This window comes from Nanorana parkeri, unplaced genomic scaffold (assembly GCF_000935625.1).
Source record: "Nanorana parkeri isolate BGI_ZX_2015 unplaced genomic scaffold, ASM93562v1 scaffold1726, whole genome shotgun sequence".
NCBI lineage: Eukaryota > Metazoa > Chordata > Amphibia > Anura > Dicroglossidae > Nanorana > Nanorana parkeri.
Window position 1 is genome coordinate 275,911 of NW_017307994.1, and position 18,110 is coordinate 294,020.

Consider the following 18,110-nt stretch of genomic DNA (forward strand, 5'->3'; position numbering starts at 1 on the left):
GGGGGAGTGCCGGGGGGGGGGGGGGGGGGGACATACATTACAATGGAAGCAACCCTTCATGGAGAGCTTGGAATTGGCCACAAACACTATTGGGCAGAATGGTGGTGAAAGCATGCTGCAGAACCTTGAATTCACACACAAAATTACTCAGAACTGCTTGATGGTGCCTTCTCTACCTTGAAGCACTCTCCATACCTCCCCTCTAGGCACTGAGGTTCCCAATGGGAACTTTCCATTCACTCAAAAGGCTATGAGGTCCACATGTCCAGCAAAAATGTGATGATGAAACGCCAGCAACATATGGAAGAGTATATTAAATTACTCAATTAGTGTTAATTAATATGAGTAGGACGTTGGGTAGCACTGAACCTTAATGCGTGTTTCTGTCTTCTTATACTCTGACCATCAAAGTTTGCATCTGATGACTGCAATTTGGTTCTCCTCTGTCAAGAATAGCAAAAGCAGGGTAACAGTCGATCTCTATGATTATATCTTTAGTTCTTGGGAGTAGCAATAGACAAGATAGCAAATAAATTTTACCCTTTAAGACAGGGGTGCCCACAATTTTTCATCTGGAGATCTACTTTTAAACTGACGAGCTCAATGAGATCTACCAGTGAAAAAACACCTGCATTTACCTGCAAGCACTATTTTTGCAGATCGCACTGGACCGGAATGCAGGCATTAATGTACCTGCGTTCCATGTGCGTGCGATCGCACTGTTGGCGGGGGGCCTGTCTGTGGTGCCATTGACTTCAATACAACCCCACACCCCCTCCCGCCCCTGAATGCAGGGAGTCGGCCGGCTTACATTCCAGTGCGTCCTAGAGGCCCCGGCTTCCTGTCCTCCAGCGGTGCTTGTGTGGCCGACTTGCACATAGGAAAAGGTGTTCCGCCCCTTTCCATCTGCGGCGTCTGACACATTCAGCCGGCAGCCGCTGGAGCATAGGCGTAGCCAGCTCCTTTTGCGCCCGAGGCAAAAAAAAAAGTGTGTGTGCGTGTCCCCCAACAGGCGTGTGACGTCCCCCTTGCGCCCTGTCTCCAGGATTTTTTTTTTACTAATTTTTATTTTATCTCTATTGTTTCTTATTTCTTATTTTTTTAATTTTATTTATTTTTTACTTTTGGGGGGGCTTTGGGGAAATATTAGGAGTCTAAACAGCCCCCTGATATTTCACTTTTAAAGCACAGAGGCTTCCCATTCATTCAGAAAATATTTTACTATCATCCAGTTTCTGAATGGGGAGGAGCCTCTGTACAGAGTGCTACTCCCCATTGAGAAACTAATGAATGAACAGGAAGTGATGTAAATCACATCCTAATAAACACATCAGCGCCAGCAACATGAGTCAGCAGCATAAGTCAGAGATGAGAGGGAGATCTTGAATGTAATACACTTTCAGGGCTGCTCTCGAAGGTTAGGGAAACCACAAAACTGAAATACAAAACACAGAGAGCCCCTCCATCGTGTAAAACTGTTTAATAAAAGAGAATAAAAAGAGTTGAAAAGATACTCGCAAAGGGAGATAAATAACAAGCATAAACAGATCAGGTGAAAGCAGACTTAGCTAGCCGGCTATCTGCCCTTCTTGGTCTTACTAGGCACATTAATGCCCCTCTTTGTAAGCCACCTTATGGCTTATCCGCTGTTTGTAATGGACTCAATAGTTACATGCCTTGTTAAACATCTTTTGTATAATGTTTTGCTGTTGCTCTTCCTACCAGTGAAAAATGTTCACATGTCCTTCTTAAGTCATTTGTCCATAAGCATTGTACACAATGACGGTTGTAACATGTTTGGTCAGACTTTTATAGCAGCCGCCCAGATCCATAAATGTACTGTTTATTTATATCTGATGGTCGCTATTTTGGAAGCCAAGTTGAACTTATGAGCCAGTTCAGAATATTTATTTACATGTGTGACGGGAAACATCCTTGTTAATTGTTGCAATTGAGTAGCCTTGCATAACCTCTCCGGCAGATGCTGTCTGCACAAGGCCCCATGACTTCCTTTTTTTGCATTCTATTATGAAATCTGACCTAACTTTCCAGATGTTCAAAAAGCTGAAACTGCGATGTTTAAAAGAGTGAGAGTTTACGCAAATGTTGACAGCAGGCTGAGTTAGCTTTTATGAACTTTACAAGAGTGTAAACAGACCCCAGAACGGGGTTTTTTTTTTTTTATTGTTGTGCATTTATTATTTTGCGTGATTACAAGTATGCCTCTTTGAAATTAAAGCTGAACTCTAGGCAGATATAAAAGACACTTATGCTACCTTTAATCATTAAAACATAATTTATTGCATGTTTTTTAAAATGTAATCTTTATTTATTCAGTGGATTTAAAGACCACATATAATAAAGCAATACAAAGTATGTGGTATTGTAACAATAAAGAGAGGGATTACAATTGTCCTCATCTTCTTTAATGAATTTTACGCTAGTCTGAACAATTAGTTAGGGGATGAGAGGAAAGTATGAACAATGACTAGAAGGGGAGGGTTTGGGTGTAGAGGGAGGCAAATCAAGTGGGGTGGCAAGTTAGAATTAGAAAAGGGGATGAAGTTTAGGGTAACCGTCAGAAGAATTTCACTTGTTTTATTTTGGGATAGTCTGGAAGACAAATAGAAGTATTTAAGTATTTGTGTTGAAATAGGTTTCCAAATCACCTCAGTTCTAATAGGAGAAAGCACTGAAACCTTGAAGATAAGTATCCACCAGACCACGTCTGTTGTAAAAGATTCAAGAGGTAACGAGATGTTAAAATCAATCTCTGTCATAGTAAAATAAAGTAGAAGAGTAGATATTGAAGTTGCAGTAGTGTTGAAATGTATTGGGAAGGTTATATATGGGTCATCTCCAAGGCCAAAGAAGCATATATGGTAGCTACTCTGATTTTTTTTAAAACCAGCAAAATTATGAAAAGTGCTCATGGGAAGGGCAATATACAAAACAGTACAAACGTGGTCCCCAGAACACTTTTATGCAAGACAGCAGTGGTGGAAAAGACATACTGCAGGGGACAGCTCTGGTTTCATGTTAGATATTGTAGGAAAATATGGAATTTTTGCTGTAAGCAAAGTATTTGTGAACAAATTACTGTACAAAGCCATTAAAATAGAGCAAATAGTATTTTATAGGTGCAATTGCATATGTTTTTGTTAAAAAAAAAATCAAGTTTTTTATGTTTACACTGGTGGTCATATGACTGCACAGCCGCCATTCACTCCCTCTTCCCCATAGCACAGGGCATTTCTATAGGAGGATGGCGGGCTGTTGATGACATCACACACAGAAGGGGAAGTACGGTTCCTCTTAGTGTACAAGCATACACTGCATCGGCATACTGTAACTCCAAGCAGGAAACACTAATATACAAATTGTCCACGCCAGGACGAATCTGCTCTCGTGCTTGATATGGTCAATTTGCAACAGGAAAGGAGGAGAACTTGCAGGATCACCAGGTATTTCATAGGAAACTCATTAATAAAGAGAAAAGTGGCTACATTTATACACACCTCAGTGGGAGCACATATATGAACATTTGAACATTTACATCTAGAGGTAACATACACTTAAAAATGCATACAGGTTAGCATAGCCTGACTACTCCAGGATTCAATTTTTAATCAAGGCATAGATGGCATTCACTAGTCCTCCCCACTTACTGTCTCTCACGCACAGAAGGTCTGGTATGTCAAAGTGACAGCAAAGTTGCTTCATCATTGGCACCAATAAGATACAACCCTGTCTTATTGTGCTTGTGTGGGTTTCCTCTGTGTACTCCAGTTTCCTCCCACACTCAAAAGACATGGTGGTAGGTTAATTGGCTCCGGTCTAAATTGGCCCTTGTATATATGCATTGAGATAGAGACCTTAGATTGTAAGCTTCTTGAGGGCAAGGACTGTGCGCTATGTAAATTAATGTGCACTATGTAATGCTCTGTGTAGATTGTCGGCGCTATATAAATAATTGTAATAATTAAATACATAAATAGATGTAAGTGTGACAAAACACTCAGGTGTGAACAGGGGCCATAGAAATGAATGGGATTCCTTGTCTTGAGCATTTTGTGATGCTTATCGTTGAGCCACAAAACGCCTATGTGTGAACAGAGCCTAATACTTGCGTATCATTGATTTGCGGCCAGTGCTGGAAGAAACAAACAACACTGTCAGTAATAAAAATAGGCAATTGAAGCTTGTACAACATCTGCCCTGTTTCCTATTTGGCTTCATTACACTAAAGGGCAGCTCCACCTAAAAGCTATTTTTGTTTTCTTCTGGATAGTGCTGGAAAGGGTTAGAACCTCGGTTAAGTTTTTATTGCTAACGTTGTCCCCTCTGGGCAGATTTACCCTCACTTTTTGTCCTTGTGACTGGTACCACTGGGAGAGAAACAAGGGACACAGATGGCAATAATACTTTTTGGAGTAGATTGGGTTAGGATTAGAACCTCTCTGATTTTCAATTGCTGATGAGGAAAGCAGCAGACACTTATTTGTAAAATCCAGAAAATTATTTTATTAAAAGTCACATTCGGTAGCAGCCAACACGTTTTGGGGTTTCAAAGAGTCCCTCTTCATCCGAGCTTGGCAAATGTTGAAGGCAAAGCTTATACAGGGCTGATGTACAGTATATGGAGTAATCATGGACAAATATACTGCCACACTATTGTCTAATGCTAATACATCTAATGCTAATAATGCTAAATACATCATCCCAGTATAAGCTTATAAGTAATAGCTTTGAATCCCCAAAATGTGTTGACAGTTACTGAATGTAACATTTAAGAAAAGAATTATCTAACCTTTACAAATAAGTGTCCAGCACTTTCCTCCCTGCATATCAGTTTGTACCCGAGATATGTGCCAAGCTAAGGCCTTTAATGCTTTGAAAACTGCCTAAGAAAACTATTTGCTTTTGGACCAGCACCAAGATAATAAACAGAACTGGTGATCCAGCGCCCCACACTTTCGCTAGACTTCCTAGGTTTTTATCGCTTTCTTTGTGACCACTGGGGACATCTCCCCTTATTTCTTATTCTTCTACTGATAATTGGTAGCACACAACAGGAGGTCACAGGGAATCTATCCAAATTCCTAACCCTATACCAGTCTCCTATTATAAGTGTTATTATTGCTGTGTCACCGTTGGATAATCCCTGTCCCAATCCTAGTCATCAGGAAAAGTGAGGGAAAAATCTTCCCAGCAGAAGAGAAAAAACTGGTAGAGGTTCTAACCTCTCCCTACTCTATGCAACATTAAAAATGATTTGTCCAAAGTTGTACTTTTATTACATAATCTAAAATGTCCGAACAAAAATCGGAATAATAAAAGTTTAAAATACTCTATCAAATAAAATCTGTATTAAAATGAAAATAATATACAACTAAAAAATTATGTTATTTGAGGTAATCACATCCAAAAAGACCTTAGTGATATCATTAAAAATAAAGCCTAAGGCATTAAATGCACATCAATTTAGTGAATGCCCTAATAATTTCATTTTGACTCGTCCTGCGCTATGTGCCTATGGCCAGTTTTCTAGCATATTCATCCATTTGTGGTGTGGCCCTTTATTGCTTTTGTCTATTGAGTATTGCTAGGGATTTTCAGAACATGAGTCATGGAATGCCTCTATTCCCTTAAGGCTTTCCTTCACTAGAGTTCCTTGTCTTTGTAGTTTTCGCTGGCTCCTTGAACCAGTTACTGTAATGTGCAAATGGATGTTTTTGGAGGACTGTGTGTAAAATACCTGGGGAGAAAGGTCACAGATCGGCTCCTGTTTTTCAAGGAAATTGATCCCTTTCATTTTGGCTAGAGTAATTCCATTCAGAAATGTTCTTCAGCTTTTTAACCTATTTATTCCCGGTTTGCAGCCTCCTGCCTATTTTTTATATGTAATGTGTGCGCTTCCTTATGGCTTTGTTTGTGGCTAATCCTGTGAATCACCTCTGTAGTTCACCACTGGCTTTTAGTTCACATGCCTCTTTCCATCAGGTTTTCATCAGTCCCTTGATGTAAGGAACGCAATCTAGAATTTCACATATATTGAACCATTTAACTATTCACAAAGAATGCCACTGGATAGCCTTCTCATGTCTTTGTGTTTTAAAGTGAGGTAACATGCAAGTTAAAAAGAGTATTAGAAAAATCATGTGCCCTTTCTTTTCTGGAAATTAATACTTTTAAATGACATGATAAAGCAAAACAAATTGGTATATTATACAGGTAAAGACCAGAGGAATTTTATCAGTTGGCCATTTCATAGGTGCTTGTGTTTTAAAGCAGAACTAGACCCACCAATGTATGTCTCCCAAAACAGTTACTTTAAGGCTGGGTTTACACCTAGGCCTATTGAATATGCGCGTTGGTCGCGCGGTTCGCGGCGCACATTTTTATCGCGATTCGCGGTAAAAAAAATGCGCGACAAACGCGCGTTTACGTGGGCTACTTGGCTGTATCCTAATGGAAACACGAGATCAAAACGCCCCAAAGAAGTACATGTACTTCTTTGGGCGGAGGCCGTTTTGTATCGCGTTCGGACGGGCAGAAATACGGCAAGGTGTGAACCAGACCCATTGAATACAATGGGATTTAGATGTTTAAGCGTTTTGTAGAGCGTTCGTCGAGCATTGAACGCGCTACAAAACGTTCAGGTGTGAACCAGGCCTTAAGGCAAACCAACAGCCAAGGTTGTCACTGCGCTTATTTCAGCTCTCAACCAAACTTTTAAGCCCTCAAATGGCTGGTGTCATAGCTGATCACATGTGCAGCACCATGGCAACTGCAATCCAAATAGAGGCTAAGATGGCACCTTCCTTGGTTGTAAAGAATAGGAGGTTGTAGTTCCCCTTTAAGTTGAAAACTTGCACAGGTTCATTGGTAATTCTATTGCACACCTATGCAAAATTATGTCGCTTGACAACCTAACATTGCAGCTCAGGGGTTTGCAAACACAGAAAACTGAAGAGAAATCCTTTGCTAAATAAGGGGTGGTTTGATTTTTTAAACTTGCATGATGAATCTCTCTCCTTAGCTGGGTAGTCCTGCCAAGCAATTTAGGAGAGGTGCCTTGCTGTTAGTCCCTGTTCACAGCTAGGTGTTTTGTTGCTCAAAGTTAAGCGCGACAAAACGCTCAAGACAAGGAATCCCATTCATTTTTATGGCCCCTGTTCACTTGGCCCCTGTTCACTCCTCAACGTTTTGTTGCAAGCAGAAAAATGCCTGTCCCTGGAAAAAGTACATGGGCTATTTTTTGGCAGATTACAGAGCTTTTTGGTCCCATAGACTTCAGTGGGAAACTTTGTGCAACAAAACATGCAACAAAATGCTCAGGTGTGAAAAGGGGCCATAGAAATGAATGGGATTCCTTGTCTTGAGCGTTTTATTGTGCTTGGCTTTGAGCGACAAAATGTCTAGGTGTGAATGGAGCTGACACTGCAGGGCAGGTAGATAGATGCTTGCAGACTGTACATTATGGGGCCTAGGGCAGTTGCCCCTTTTGCCCTGCTGTAAAGAAGGCTCTGGGTGGGGCACCTGCTGCAGATTTCATGCATGTCTACGGACATTTTACATTATTTTGGTAAATTAGCCTTTTATACTAGTCATTGATAACTGCCCTTTCCTTTACTAAAACTGAGATATTTACGCATTCTTACAGGCTAGTCTATTTGTATGCCAAAAGAAGCCACCAAAGTAATGGTAATTAATTTCCCTTCCCTGGGACTGTTAGACCAGAAATCTATGGTCTGTTCTACTACACAATCCCCAGTTTTACTACATGTTATTTTTAAATAACATCTGTTCAAATAATCTACTAAAAATTGACAAAATTATCCATGACTAATATAAAAGTCTTATTTACAAAAACAGTGGATCCTTGTGTTGTCAGTTAAAGCCAAACTCCACACTTACCTTGCTCAGTTGTATTATTGTAGTTGTACTTCTCCTGTGCTGAAATGGCTTAACTCTGATTGCACTGCACACTTTGAGCCTCTCACAGTGTGCACTAGAAGCTTCAGCAAGTCAGATTGAGTCTGCCTCATTTCCTGGATGGAGGGCGTCCAGCATCATACTATACTATCTCTATATACTATACTATAGCTGTACTATACTATCCCTGGCCCACCCCTTTTATTCATTGGATTTCAGTTCTTTCAACCATAGAGGCTCAACATTGCATGCAGACTTTACCTAGGGCAGTCTGCAGACAAATGCAGCCTTCCTAGGAACTCACACTCCTCCAGACTGACATCCACTCATCAAGACATTTTAATATTTGCATAACTCCTCCCAAGATCCAGCCCACTGTTTACTTCAGGGCTGGGGGCTCTTGAGAAAAGTACTGAGACAGGTGCTGTAATGTTTTCAGGAAGCTATATTCAGTACCCTGCTGACACCTCCCACCAGCCATGCTCTGCCTGCATTGCATTAAGAGGCACAGAGACCCTAATAAATAAGGTATATATTGAAAATGGAAAACCATTTATTTACAGATTTATTTAGCATCTTGATGATGGGGAAAGGGGGAACCAGGGAAGGCACTATATAAGTAAATTAAACTTTAGATAGTAAATTTAAAGTAAACTAATACTGACCACTGCAGTTCTGTAAAGAGAATTACTGGATACCACAAATAGTGATGCGTATCATGTAAGGCTGGAATGCCTTGGGCAAAATGATTATACGGAATTCTACTAAACTCCTTTTAATATGTCAGTGCCGTAGTCACATTTTTAGCTCTTTTGCACCATCTAATGGACTTTTTTTCCTGTGACAATCGTCTATTTTTCTTCAGATTTTGAATAAGATATAATATTACAGCACAACTAAGTTCTCATAAATTAAAATAAATATGCACATCATTATTAAGATTATGATGGAATGTACAGCATGCACAGTATTCCATAGAATATATTACCATATATTATTGCTGATATCTTCTGCAGTATTGCTATTGTAAAGTGTATTAAGAAATAATCTTAAAGTATAATTTCACCCAATAATTATCCAATGTACAATAAGTGGCCACATACTATATTTACCTTCATAAATCTTTTGTACCCTGTTTAGTTTTTGTCTGCACTTTGTTTTTTCATCTCTATGACTTCAAAACTCCTGTCTATAATCAATGACACCAAGTAACTAATGCTTCTTCGCATCCAGCGATTGACAGGATAAGGGCAATAAGATTGACAGGATAAGGGCAATATCTATGTGGTCAGTAGATAACCAATGATTACAAAATAATTCCAAAAATAAGAAGGTTTTTATAGCCCTATGTATTGCCATCCTTAGAACTTGTGTCAACGGGCTTTGGGCTTGCATCGATGGTGTCAGTTTGAGACGCTTCTGAGAGCATTCAAAATTAATTGAAAGGTTCATTGGACCTGCTGTTGACCACCTTCTGACCAGCATTTAACTACCTTATGCAGATTTTACTTTCCTGTAGACTTGTTTTGGGATATAAAACCGGCTTGAAACAAAGAAAAGCCCCTCGACACAATCCATTATCAACATTTTGTGTGGGAGGCTTTAGAGAAGCTGCTTGCAGCATCCTTAGATAGAATTAGTGGTGTGTAGGAAGAAGCTCCTAAGGCCAGGACTTTATCTTGGTTATCCTTAGCTGTGATAGGCTTCAGAACCATTTACATTGATGACTGTAACTGTTTCAACATCTTCTAATCCATTTTGTAATTTAGAGTTTTAGCCCCTTTAAGTATATAGACATGTTTGGTATCACAATAGTAATATTTTGTGTTCCATAAATATGGAGAAATGTTTCTGTACATACCATAATGTTTGTGCACATATCATACTATTAGTTTAATTAAAGGGTTTGGGTTAATTTCTCTGATGTTTCTTAACTTCCACACATAAAGTCTTATGCTGCTCTTGCAGGTTGGCCCTCATTTTTTGATGTTGTGAATCCAGAAGCAATAACATATGCTGATGACTTTTCATACGGGATGCACAGAGTAGAAGCAAGCTGCAATCAGGTCAGTACTCAGGTCTTAAAACCGTTTCAAGGTCCATGAAGCGAGATACAAATTTTCATGTGCTGGATGCCTAGAAAATGCATGTAACAGCCATCAATCTGCTTTCAAACAAAGGCTGAAGAAAGCAACATTTTTTTTTAAAATGGAAAAGGTAAAGTTGTCGTCCATTGCACTACTCTGTCTTGATTTTCTACATTTCTATATGAAGCACAGGCACAATCGGTTATCTTTCCTTTTTCACATCAGTAGTTGCAATACAGTTTTTTTATTCTTTGCCTCTTTTATTTATTTGGCTTTAAAGTTAAAAAAAAATGGTTCTGTTTCATCTGGTACAAACCAGTTTTGAAATATACATACCAGTTCCTATGGAATGAAAGATGTACCTTTTTTCTCTTTAAAATGTCGGATGGTATGCAATGCTCAAACATCCTCCCAGGAGCCAATGAGGTATACAATATGTGTGCTCTAAAACATGTAATTAATCATCTGAAAGGAGCAACGCAACTTGTCAACTCCCATAAAAGCCAAACTTTATTTTGCTGATTTCCAACACCAGAATAGCCAAGTAATTTCTAGCTGTGTTGTGTCCATTTCACACTGTGAGTCATGGCAGCCAACCATGGGGCCATGATTAAGGACAAGGTTAAACCCTTGCTAAATAAACGTCCGCTTTTATAGGAATGGACTAGTTGTTCTGATTCTCACTGAAATAACAATGGTGGACAGGCAACTCAAATACTTCCAGACTAAAAGTAAAACAATTCCTAAGTGCATCAGGTTTGATCAGCACTGTCAAAGAGCACCTCTATGTAAGTGTTAAACAAGTGCTGTGAAGAGAATGGCTACGGGACATAGACTATGAACTTGGTTCTTCTAAAAACGCAGGCTTTACTGTATTTGGAAGTGTTGGTCTACTGTTCCATGTGCCTCTTTATGGTTTGGTACAATGGAAAATCACCAAGTATACGCTGTGGTAACAGTCAGTGTGACTGGCTCAATTGTCATTCAGCATCTCAGAACATCACTGTGACATGAGATTTTCTAAAATATTATTACTGTTCATATCATATACTATCCTGTTATAACATTAGAATAACATCAGAATTGTAATAGGAATATATACTAGAGTTGTTTTTGATAATGCAATCAAAGCTTACTTGAACAAAATCCCTTTATGTAGTAAGTGCTGTTTCCATCTGCCCATCACTTTCAACAGCTTTCCCAGTGTGCTTTGCGTCTCTTTCCCTGCAGCTTGTTGTGATGCAATCTCGATTACTCAAGATTACAATCCCATCATGCATTGCTTCCAGTAAGCAATGAGGATGTTACATTGTGGGAATTTCAGACATGGAATTGTAGTTCAGAAGGCAGGCTCTATGAAAGTTGTCACACATGAAGTAGATATTCACAGGGCTGAGTGAAATTGTGTCACTGCATTAAGGAAGAACATACTATGGGCATCTTCAATAAATTAGTTTACAAACTTCTAGATGGATATGGTTATTAGGCGTAATTCAATGTAGTAGTTCAATGTAGTGTTAAACATGTAAACCTGGGGTGTTCTGTAATACAAATATCAACTGATTGGAAGGGCAGCATTCCTTCTACTATTGGTCAGGTGCTCTTCATAATAATGAGTCAAAAACATTTGCATAATACAGCATGTTTGAGGGCCCTAGAAGAATTCTGCAGTGAGCTGAAATTTAATGGAAGCAGTGGGTTAGTATTTTTAACCCCACTACAGTTTAACACTTTTTTAGTGACTATATGCAACACAGGCAGAGCTTATTGATATACTGTAGGACTTAGCTAGGATGAGTGCACATGGCTTCAAATCATTTTTCCAAAAAGAGTAAACCGTTAATAAATGTAAAAAAGAGGGAAAGGTCTACATTCTCTACACATCTCATTTGCAGCATACAACTTTCTGAAACATTACAGGTGCTCTTTTAGTGATATAATTTATTGTATTATTATGCAATGTGTATTTTTAACAACTTTCAAAACTTAAAAATACAGAAATAATTTTCTCTGCTATCAAATTACAAATTTTACTTTGCTCCTTTGTAGTGTGGTGCCCATCTTGGTCATGTGTTCGAGGATGGTCCCCGTCCAACGGGTAAAAGATACTGTATAAATTCAGCATCACTGAACTTCATAGCAGAGGCATCAGGTGGTGCCGAAGGAACTAGCGATTCAGCAGCATCTCCAAAGACGGAACTGTAAAGGCAGACCCAACAATAAAGCTTTCTGATCATCGGATCTGTAGTTTAACAGCCATTATGTGGATTCGACATACTAATCCTTACATTAGGAACAATATTCTTTATTTACATTTACTATCTTCCATACATTATTTTTTGCCTGCAAACATTATTTTTTAATCCACTTGTTATCAAGACTATCACAGATTGTAAAAATATATCTGTATCATAGTTGGAGAATTTAATATGGTATTAATAGATTATTTTTCTTATACAATGGTCCAAAGTGTAAATGTTAGAAAGTTAAAATGAACCATATCATGGTCTCTTTTAAGAAAGAAACAACATTTGTTTTTCTTTATTTTTTAACATCTGACTTTTTTCTTTATCGGACTAATGCTGCTAATGCACAACTGTATGCCATGTTCCATGACACTATGGTGCGCCATTGGTACAGAAATATTGAAAGCATCTCTATAAAAGAAGACCAAAAATTGTGGAAGTGGGGAGGAAGGCTTTGTTATATTGAAGTGTGACATTGTAACATTTTCAATATAGAATGTATTTATTATGGATTCTTTTTTTCTACTTATATATAATTATCATTTAACATTTCTTCACCTATCTGTGTCCTTCCTGCCCTGTAAACATTTTAAAATTAAACTGTGACTGCTGCTGTCTGTGTGGAAGCAGTGGTCTCTCTGCAGCTGTCTGAAAACATAAAATCCCCCCCCCCCCCCACACACACACACTGGGTCAGTCCTACAGCTCTGAAAGCTCTAGCTGTTATTCAGCTGGGGGCATGTCAGAGCACTATAGGGACACTGCTGCTGTCGCACAAATAAGTCATCTTTTTGCAGCATTACAACCGGACGCAGAATTTTGTACTTGTGCTGGAGATTATTTTCCTTTTCTTTGGATGGTAGGACATTTTAAAATGGCTATTTTCAGCACCCTCCATGGAACCATTACTGTTTAGGCAGATTGGTGAATCAGACTGACCTGATTATTATTAATGCACGGAGGAGCAAGATGCAGTTCACAGAAACTTCAGAAGTAATGCTTGCAGGGAAGATTTTTTTAACATAACATAACATGACACCTGAGTCAGAAAAATGCAACTACCTAAGTGTATAGGACATTTACAGGGTTATTCACAAAAGGGTGAAGAGTTTGGAGACGGCAGGAGAAGTGAACAATCTAGGCCACAATAGCTGAACTGAAAAGTGAGCTGAATTGGAGAATGTTTCCAAATCATCTATTTTGTCCTAGATTGTTCACTTCTCCTGTCTTCTCCAAACTCTTCACCCTTTTGTGAATAGCCTTGTTAGTGTTCCATGTACAGGGGCGCTCAGAAAGCAAAGGTATTCCTCAGAGCTGCTTTACAAACATTAGCTCAGCTTTAACTTTTTATTACCAGCACAAGTTCCCTCCCAAAAATGGTAATTAAGACTATATATTTAAATGATATCTATCAACACATCTGATTTGTTTCTCATTTTTTTAGGAGAAAACAAAATGCACTTTTGTTGACTACACAAAGTGCATTTGTATGAAATTTTAGAATAAAATGACATTTTTAATATTAAAAAGTGACATTTATTTAAATGTCCGTCCTTAGGCTTCAACCTAATAAAAATCGGATAATAAAAACCTCTTCTTTATCAGAATACATTCACATAGCTCGTTACACTGATGACATTATATTATGAAATATACAAAACTATTTACTTTTTCAAAATTTGGTCTGCAGCTTTACAATAACCTCAGTCTCAAGGCATTAAAATGCAAACAAATATTCAGACAGCTTTGAATTCAATTGAAAAGTTTATGTATAACTATTTACAACAATGTTAGCTCTAATGAAAATCTTCTGCATAAAATGTGTGCATGTAAGCAAAATACCAAGTGTTTTTATTTTTAGAAGATATATATTTTCTGACTGTTACAAAGATATATATTACTGGAAAAAAAATGAAAATAAAGTTTGGACCTACGTATTTTGCATTGCGCGAATGTTGTACAGTTTTCTGTATAAAAAACGTTTGCATATAATTGACTACATAGCCATATCTTCCTCTATGAGAACCCTTACTGAGGTACTGCTTCACCCACCTATTAAGGGACAGGAAGCAAAGAAAGATTAAGAACACCCTCTCCCCATTAGCCTCTGTGTTTTACCTGTCGCTACTGAAGCGTAAAACAACAGTAACTGCTTACCTGCTTTTTCAATTTGTTATTTGTTATTTTTGGCTTACCTCTGCAGAAAAATGACGATCTACCTGCTGCATTGGAAGTGTGCATTCCCTTTAATGTATTTAGGGTATCTACCCAATTTGCCTCAAGCTACAGAACCTTAGGTCAGGCTTCCGAGAATTGTTGCAGATTACTGGTTGAATGGCAAATGTTACATGTTAAATGTTGAACTGAGGTCTGACAGGAGTGGAACTTAAAGGAGAACTATGAGGTGAGTGATTTTCACTCAACCTCATAGTTCAAGCCGACGTGTGACAATGAAACTGTCACACGTCGGCTCGATAGATCGAGAAGTGAGCGAAAGCTTACTGTCGCTCGCGCACTTTCCGATCATCTCCCTGCAGAGAGCAATGACTGTCACCGCTCCCCACAGGGATTCCTCCCTCCCCACTCCGCTGACTGGAGGAACAGACGGGGAGGGGGCAGGCACAGCTGGCTTTGCCTCTAGATAGGCAGAGCCAGCAGTCACTCACGCAGTTGGGTGGATCTCAACAGCATTGTCGGGATCCGTCCCGGCTGCGGTGCTCTCTGTATATAGCGAGCTGTAGCTCTCTACATACTGCGCTTTGGGTCATATGGTTGGCATATGTCCTCCCGTGACCCTTAAGAGAACTATGGGATAAAAGGTTACCCCATAGTTCTCTTTTAACTCATCCAGCCAACATTAAAATGTGTACATGAGGACCCATTCACATGGCGACACACTTGCTATATGTGCGGTGCATTGAGGTGCCATTATACAGTGAAGTGCCTGTGGACCACAATGCATATACCTTTGTGTTGTGGTGAGCTGCATTGCTAAAAAAGGATGTGCGTTTTTTTATCCATTGTGGTGTGTTGGCAGCCTATTCATAATGAATGGGCTGCCTTAATGCAACGTGCAAGGTAATGTGCTTTAACTTTTAATTTTAATTTTAATCTCTAAAATGTGAATCTTCCCTTAGTTAAATATTATGGTGACTCAATTATTGGGCATGACTTTAAAATGTTGTTATAGTTTTTCAGCTTGAGTATATTTTAAAAAGTTAGAGGTCGAAGAGGTGAAGTAGAGTCTTGGCTCTGTGGAGTCTGTGCAAAAAAAGCTTTCTGTCTTATATAAAACACCACATCTAAAGATAGGGTCATAGAGGAGAGTTCCAACGTACATGTAAAAACACAATGCATCTTTAAACTTGCTAGAAAATGTGACTACTCCAGGAAGAGTCAACACAGCACCCCTTTCTCCTTGCACATCATAGTTCTATCCTCTTCTGGCAGTGTCCAATTACTCTCTGTGCTGGCCCAGCTCTTCCACCCCTCACCTCCCTACACAACCTTTTCTTTAGCAGCCGGGATAGAAGCAAAGGGGAATAGTATAGCATGTGACTTGAGTGAAAGCTCTGAGTTTGCCGGGGCTGTTGACATCACATCTAAGATGGCAGTGCCCAGCATCAGCATGTCCAGGGTGACAAGTAAGGTTTTAAAAGGTAAAAATATCATGGGAATTTTTTTTATAAATGAATGGTCTGGTGACAGTCTCTTTAACGAGTTTAGGGATTCAAACTCTCAGCTTGATCATTTTGTCTCTGCAAGTCAGGTTCTGTCAAGTCAGGTTCCAATGCTTTTGACATAATGGAGGAAGATTCAGACTTTCAGTTAAAGATACAGATGTTCTGTGGTTTGTCAGGCCTACTCTAAATGCACAAAAGGCAAGAATTTCACAGACTGTACAAGATGAAATCAACACTGCTTCTACTCTGGAGGCATATATAGGCACACTGGGGTTGACTTACTAAAGGCAAATAGGCTGTTCACTTTGCAAAAGAATGTTCACTTGCTCTGCTGACCTCCAAAATCCAATCATGTGTAAGCAAAAATACAGTTTTGTTTTATTATTTTCCTTGTACATGATCGGATATTCTTTGCAAAGTAATTTTCCAAATTATCATTAAGCTATGGTAAACTTTCCTTGCAAAGTTAACAGCCTATTTACCTTTAGTAAATTGATCCCAATGCCAAATTTGGGAAGGCGTTTTTGGCTTTGCTTTTACCCCAGTTTACTCAATCACAATAATACTAAAAATGCTTTTTTTACTTTCATAAGATATCCTCTCATTTTGTGTCATGTCTTCAAGACAGAAAATGATGGGAGATCTGTTCAGTGGGAAACAGGCAGATGGTAAAACAAAATTCCCTACACTATTCAAAACTAAGAAAAAAGATTTGGCTTCAAACAATATACCTAGGAGTGTGAAAATTTGAGAAAATATATGGTTTGGGGGATCTTTTACAAACGCTAGCAACGCAGCAATAGAAAATCAAAACAATGGGGAAAATTGCAAAAATGGTGTGGCCAACTGAGGTTAAACGCATTCCGGAGGGCTTGGCAGCGAAAGGGTTCACATTAATTAGTTGCTGTGATTTATGCGATTTTCCAATTTAAAAAAAAGGACAGAACCATTCAAAATTAAATTAGAATAGAAAATATATTTGAAAAATACATTTTAAATAATTAGTATAATAAAAACATGTTCCAAACTAATCAGCTGCAAATTGCATGAGTGCATTTGTAAAAGGTTGGTAGATATTTTACCAGCAACTTATACAAACAATTTTGTAGGTCTAGCAAGAAAAGTCTGTCTCAGTCCATGTTTTGCTTTTCTATACAGAGGAAAGCAAACTGGCTAATACATTCTCAGCCTTCCCCATGTTACGGAGACTGAGTGGTCCTTTGTAGACCTGTGTTAGGTTAACAACGCTTCTTTTGCATACAGTGTAGTTAGTGAACTTTATTACCCTAAGATAGGAAGTTTGTTACTGGCAGGACCACCAAGCAAACAAAGGAAAAAAAGCCAGAAAAAAATAAAATATATATACATTTAGTACTATATAAAATGTTTGTTTTAGATGTACTTTAACGACAGAGTAGACCACATTTAAGTAAACAAGACTTGTCTTTCCACCAATCCAATTTCCACTCTATCCAATGGATTTCTTCCCTTACAGCTCTTTGAAACAATGCTTTATTCCTCCTGAAAAGTGATGGAATTAAAAGCAATTATTTAATAGAGTAACGCAAAGAAAGTCTGAAACGCAATACATCATTGCTTGTTCTACAAATATACTTCAAAATGATCTGGACGGTTTGTTGATACCCCGAGAAAAAAGTATAAATAATTGGATCATAGTGATATTTCAAACTATTTTCTGTCATTTGTATCACAGATGTCTCCGATCATGTAATCAACCAGTCAACCTATTTCAATGGAGAAAAGTAGTCACTATGCTGTTTGGTATTATTGTGTGCACCACACTGAACATAGACCAGAGAAATCAAAGAGAGAGATGATCAGAAAGAAAATTATAGGCCAACATGTCAAAGATAAAGGCTATAGGACCATCTGCAAGCAGCTTGATGCCACTGTAAATATAGTTGCCAATATTATTAGAAGTTTAAGGGCCATGGAAGTGTAGCCAAACTCCGTGGGCTAAAAAAGGTAAATTACACATAAATAGTGTGAATAGTACACAAAGAGCCAAGGAATACTCAATGGAAGATTCCACTGTCAAAAGAAAAACATAAAAAAGCCAGACTGGAATATGCTAAAATGCATATTAAAGGAGTGTTTTTCCCCCATCGTTCTACTAAGGGTCACGGGAGGACATA

General features: G+C 38.6%; 1 protein-coding gene across 2 annotated transcripts in view; it reads left to right on the forward strand.

The window, feature by feature from the left end:
* Positions 1-12,762, forward strand: part of MSRB3 (methionine sulfoxide reductase B3) — an 82,291-nt gene extending 69,529 nt beyond the window's left edge. For both annotated transcript variants that reach the window (XM_018571286.1, XM_018571287.1), the window contains 2 exons: positions 9,907-10,004; positions 12,075-12,762. In XM_018571286.1, the coding sequence (XP_018426788.1) occupies positions 9,907-10,004; positions 12,075-12,230 (254 nt within the window). In that variant the 3' untranslated portion in view covers positions 12,231-12,762. The remainder of the gene's footprint in view (positions 1-9,906; positions 10,005-12,074) is intronic.
* The last annotated feature ends 5,348 nt before the right edge of the window (positions 12,763-18,110 follow it).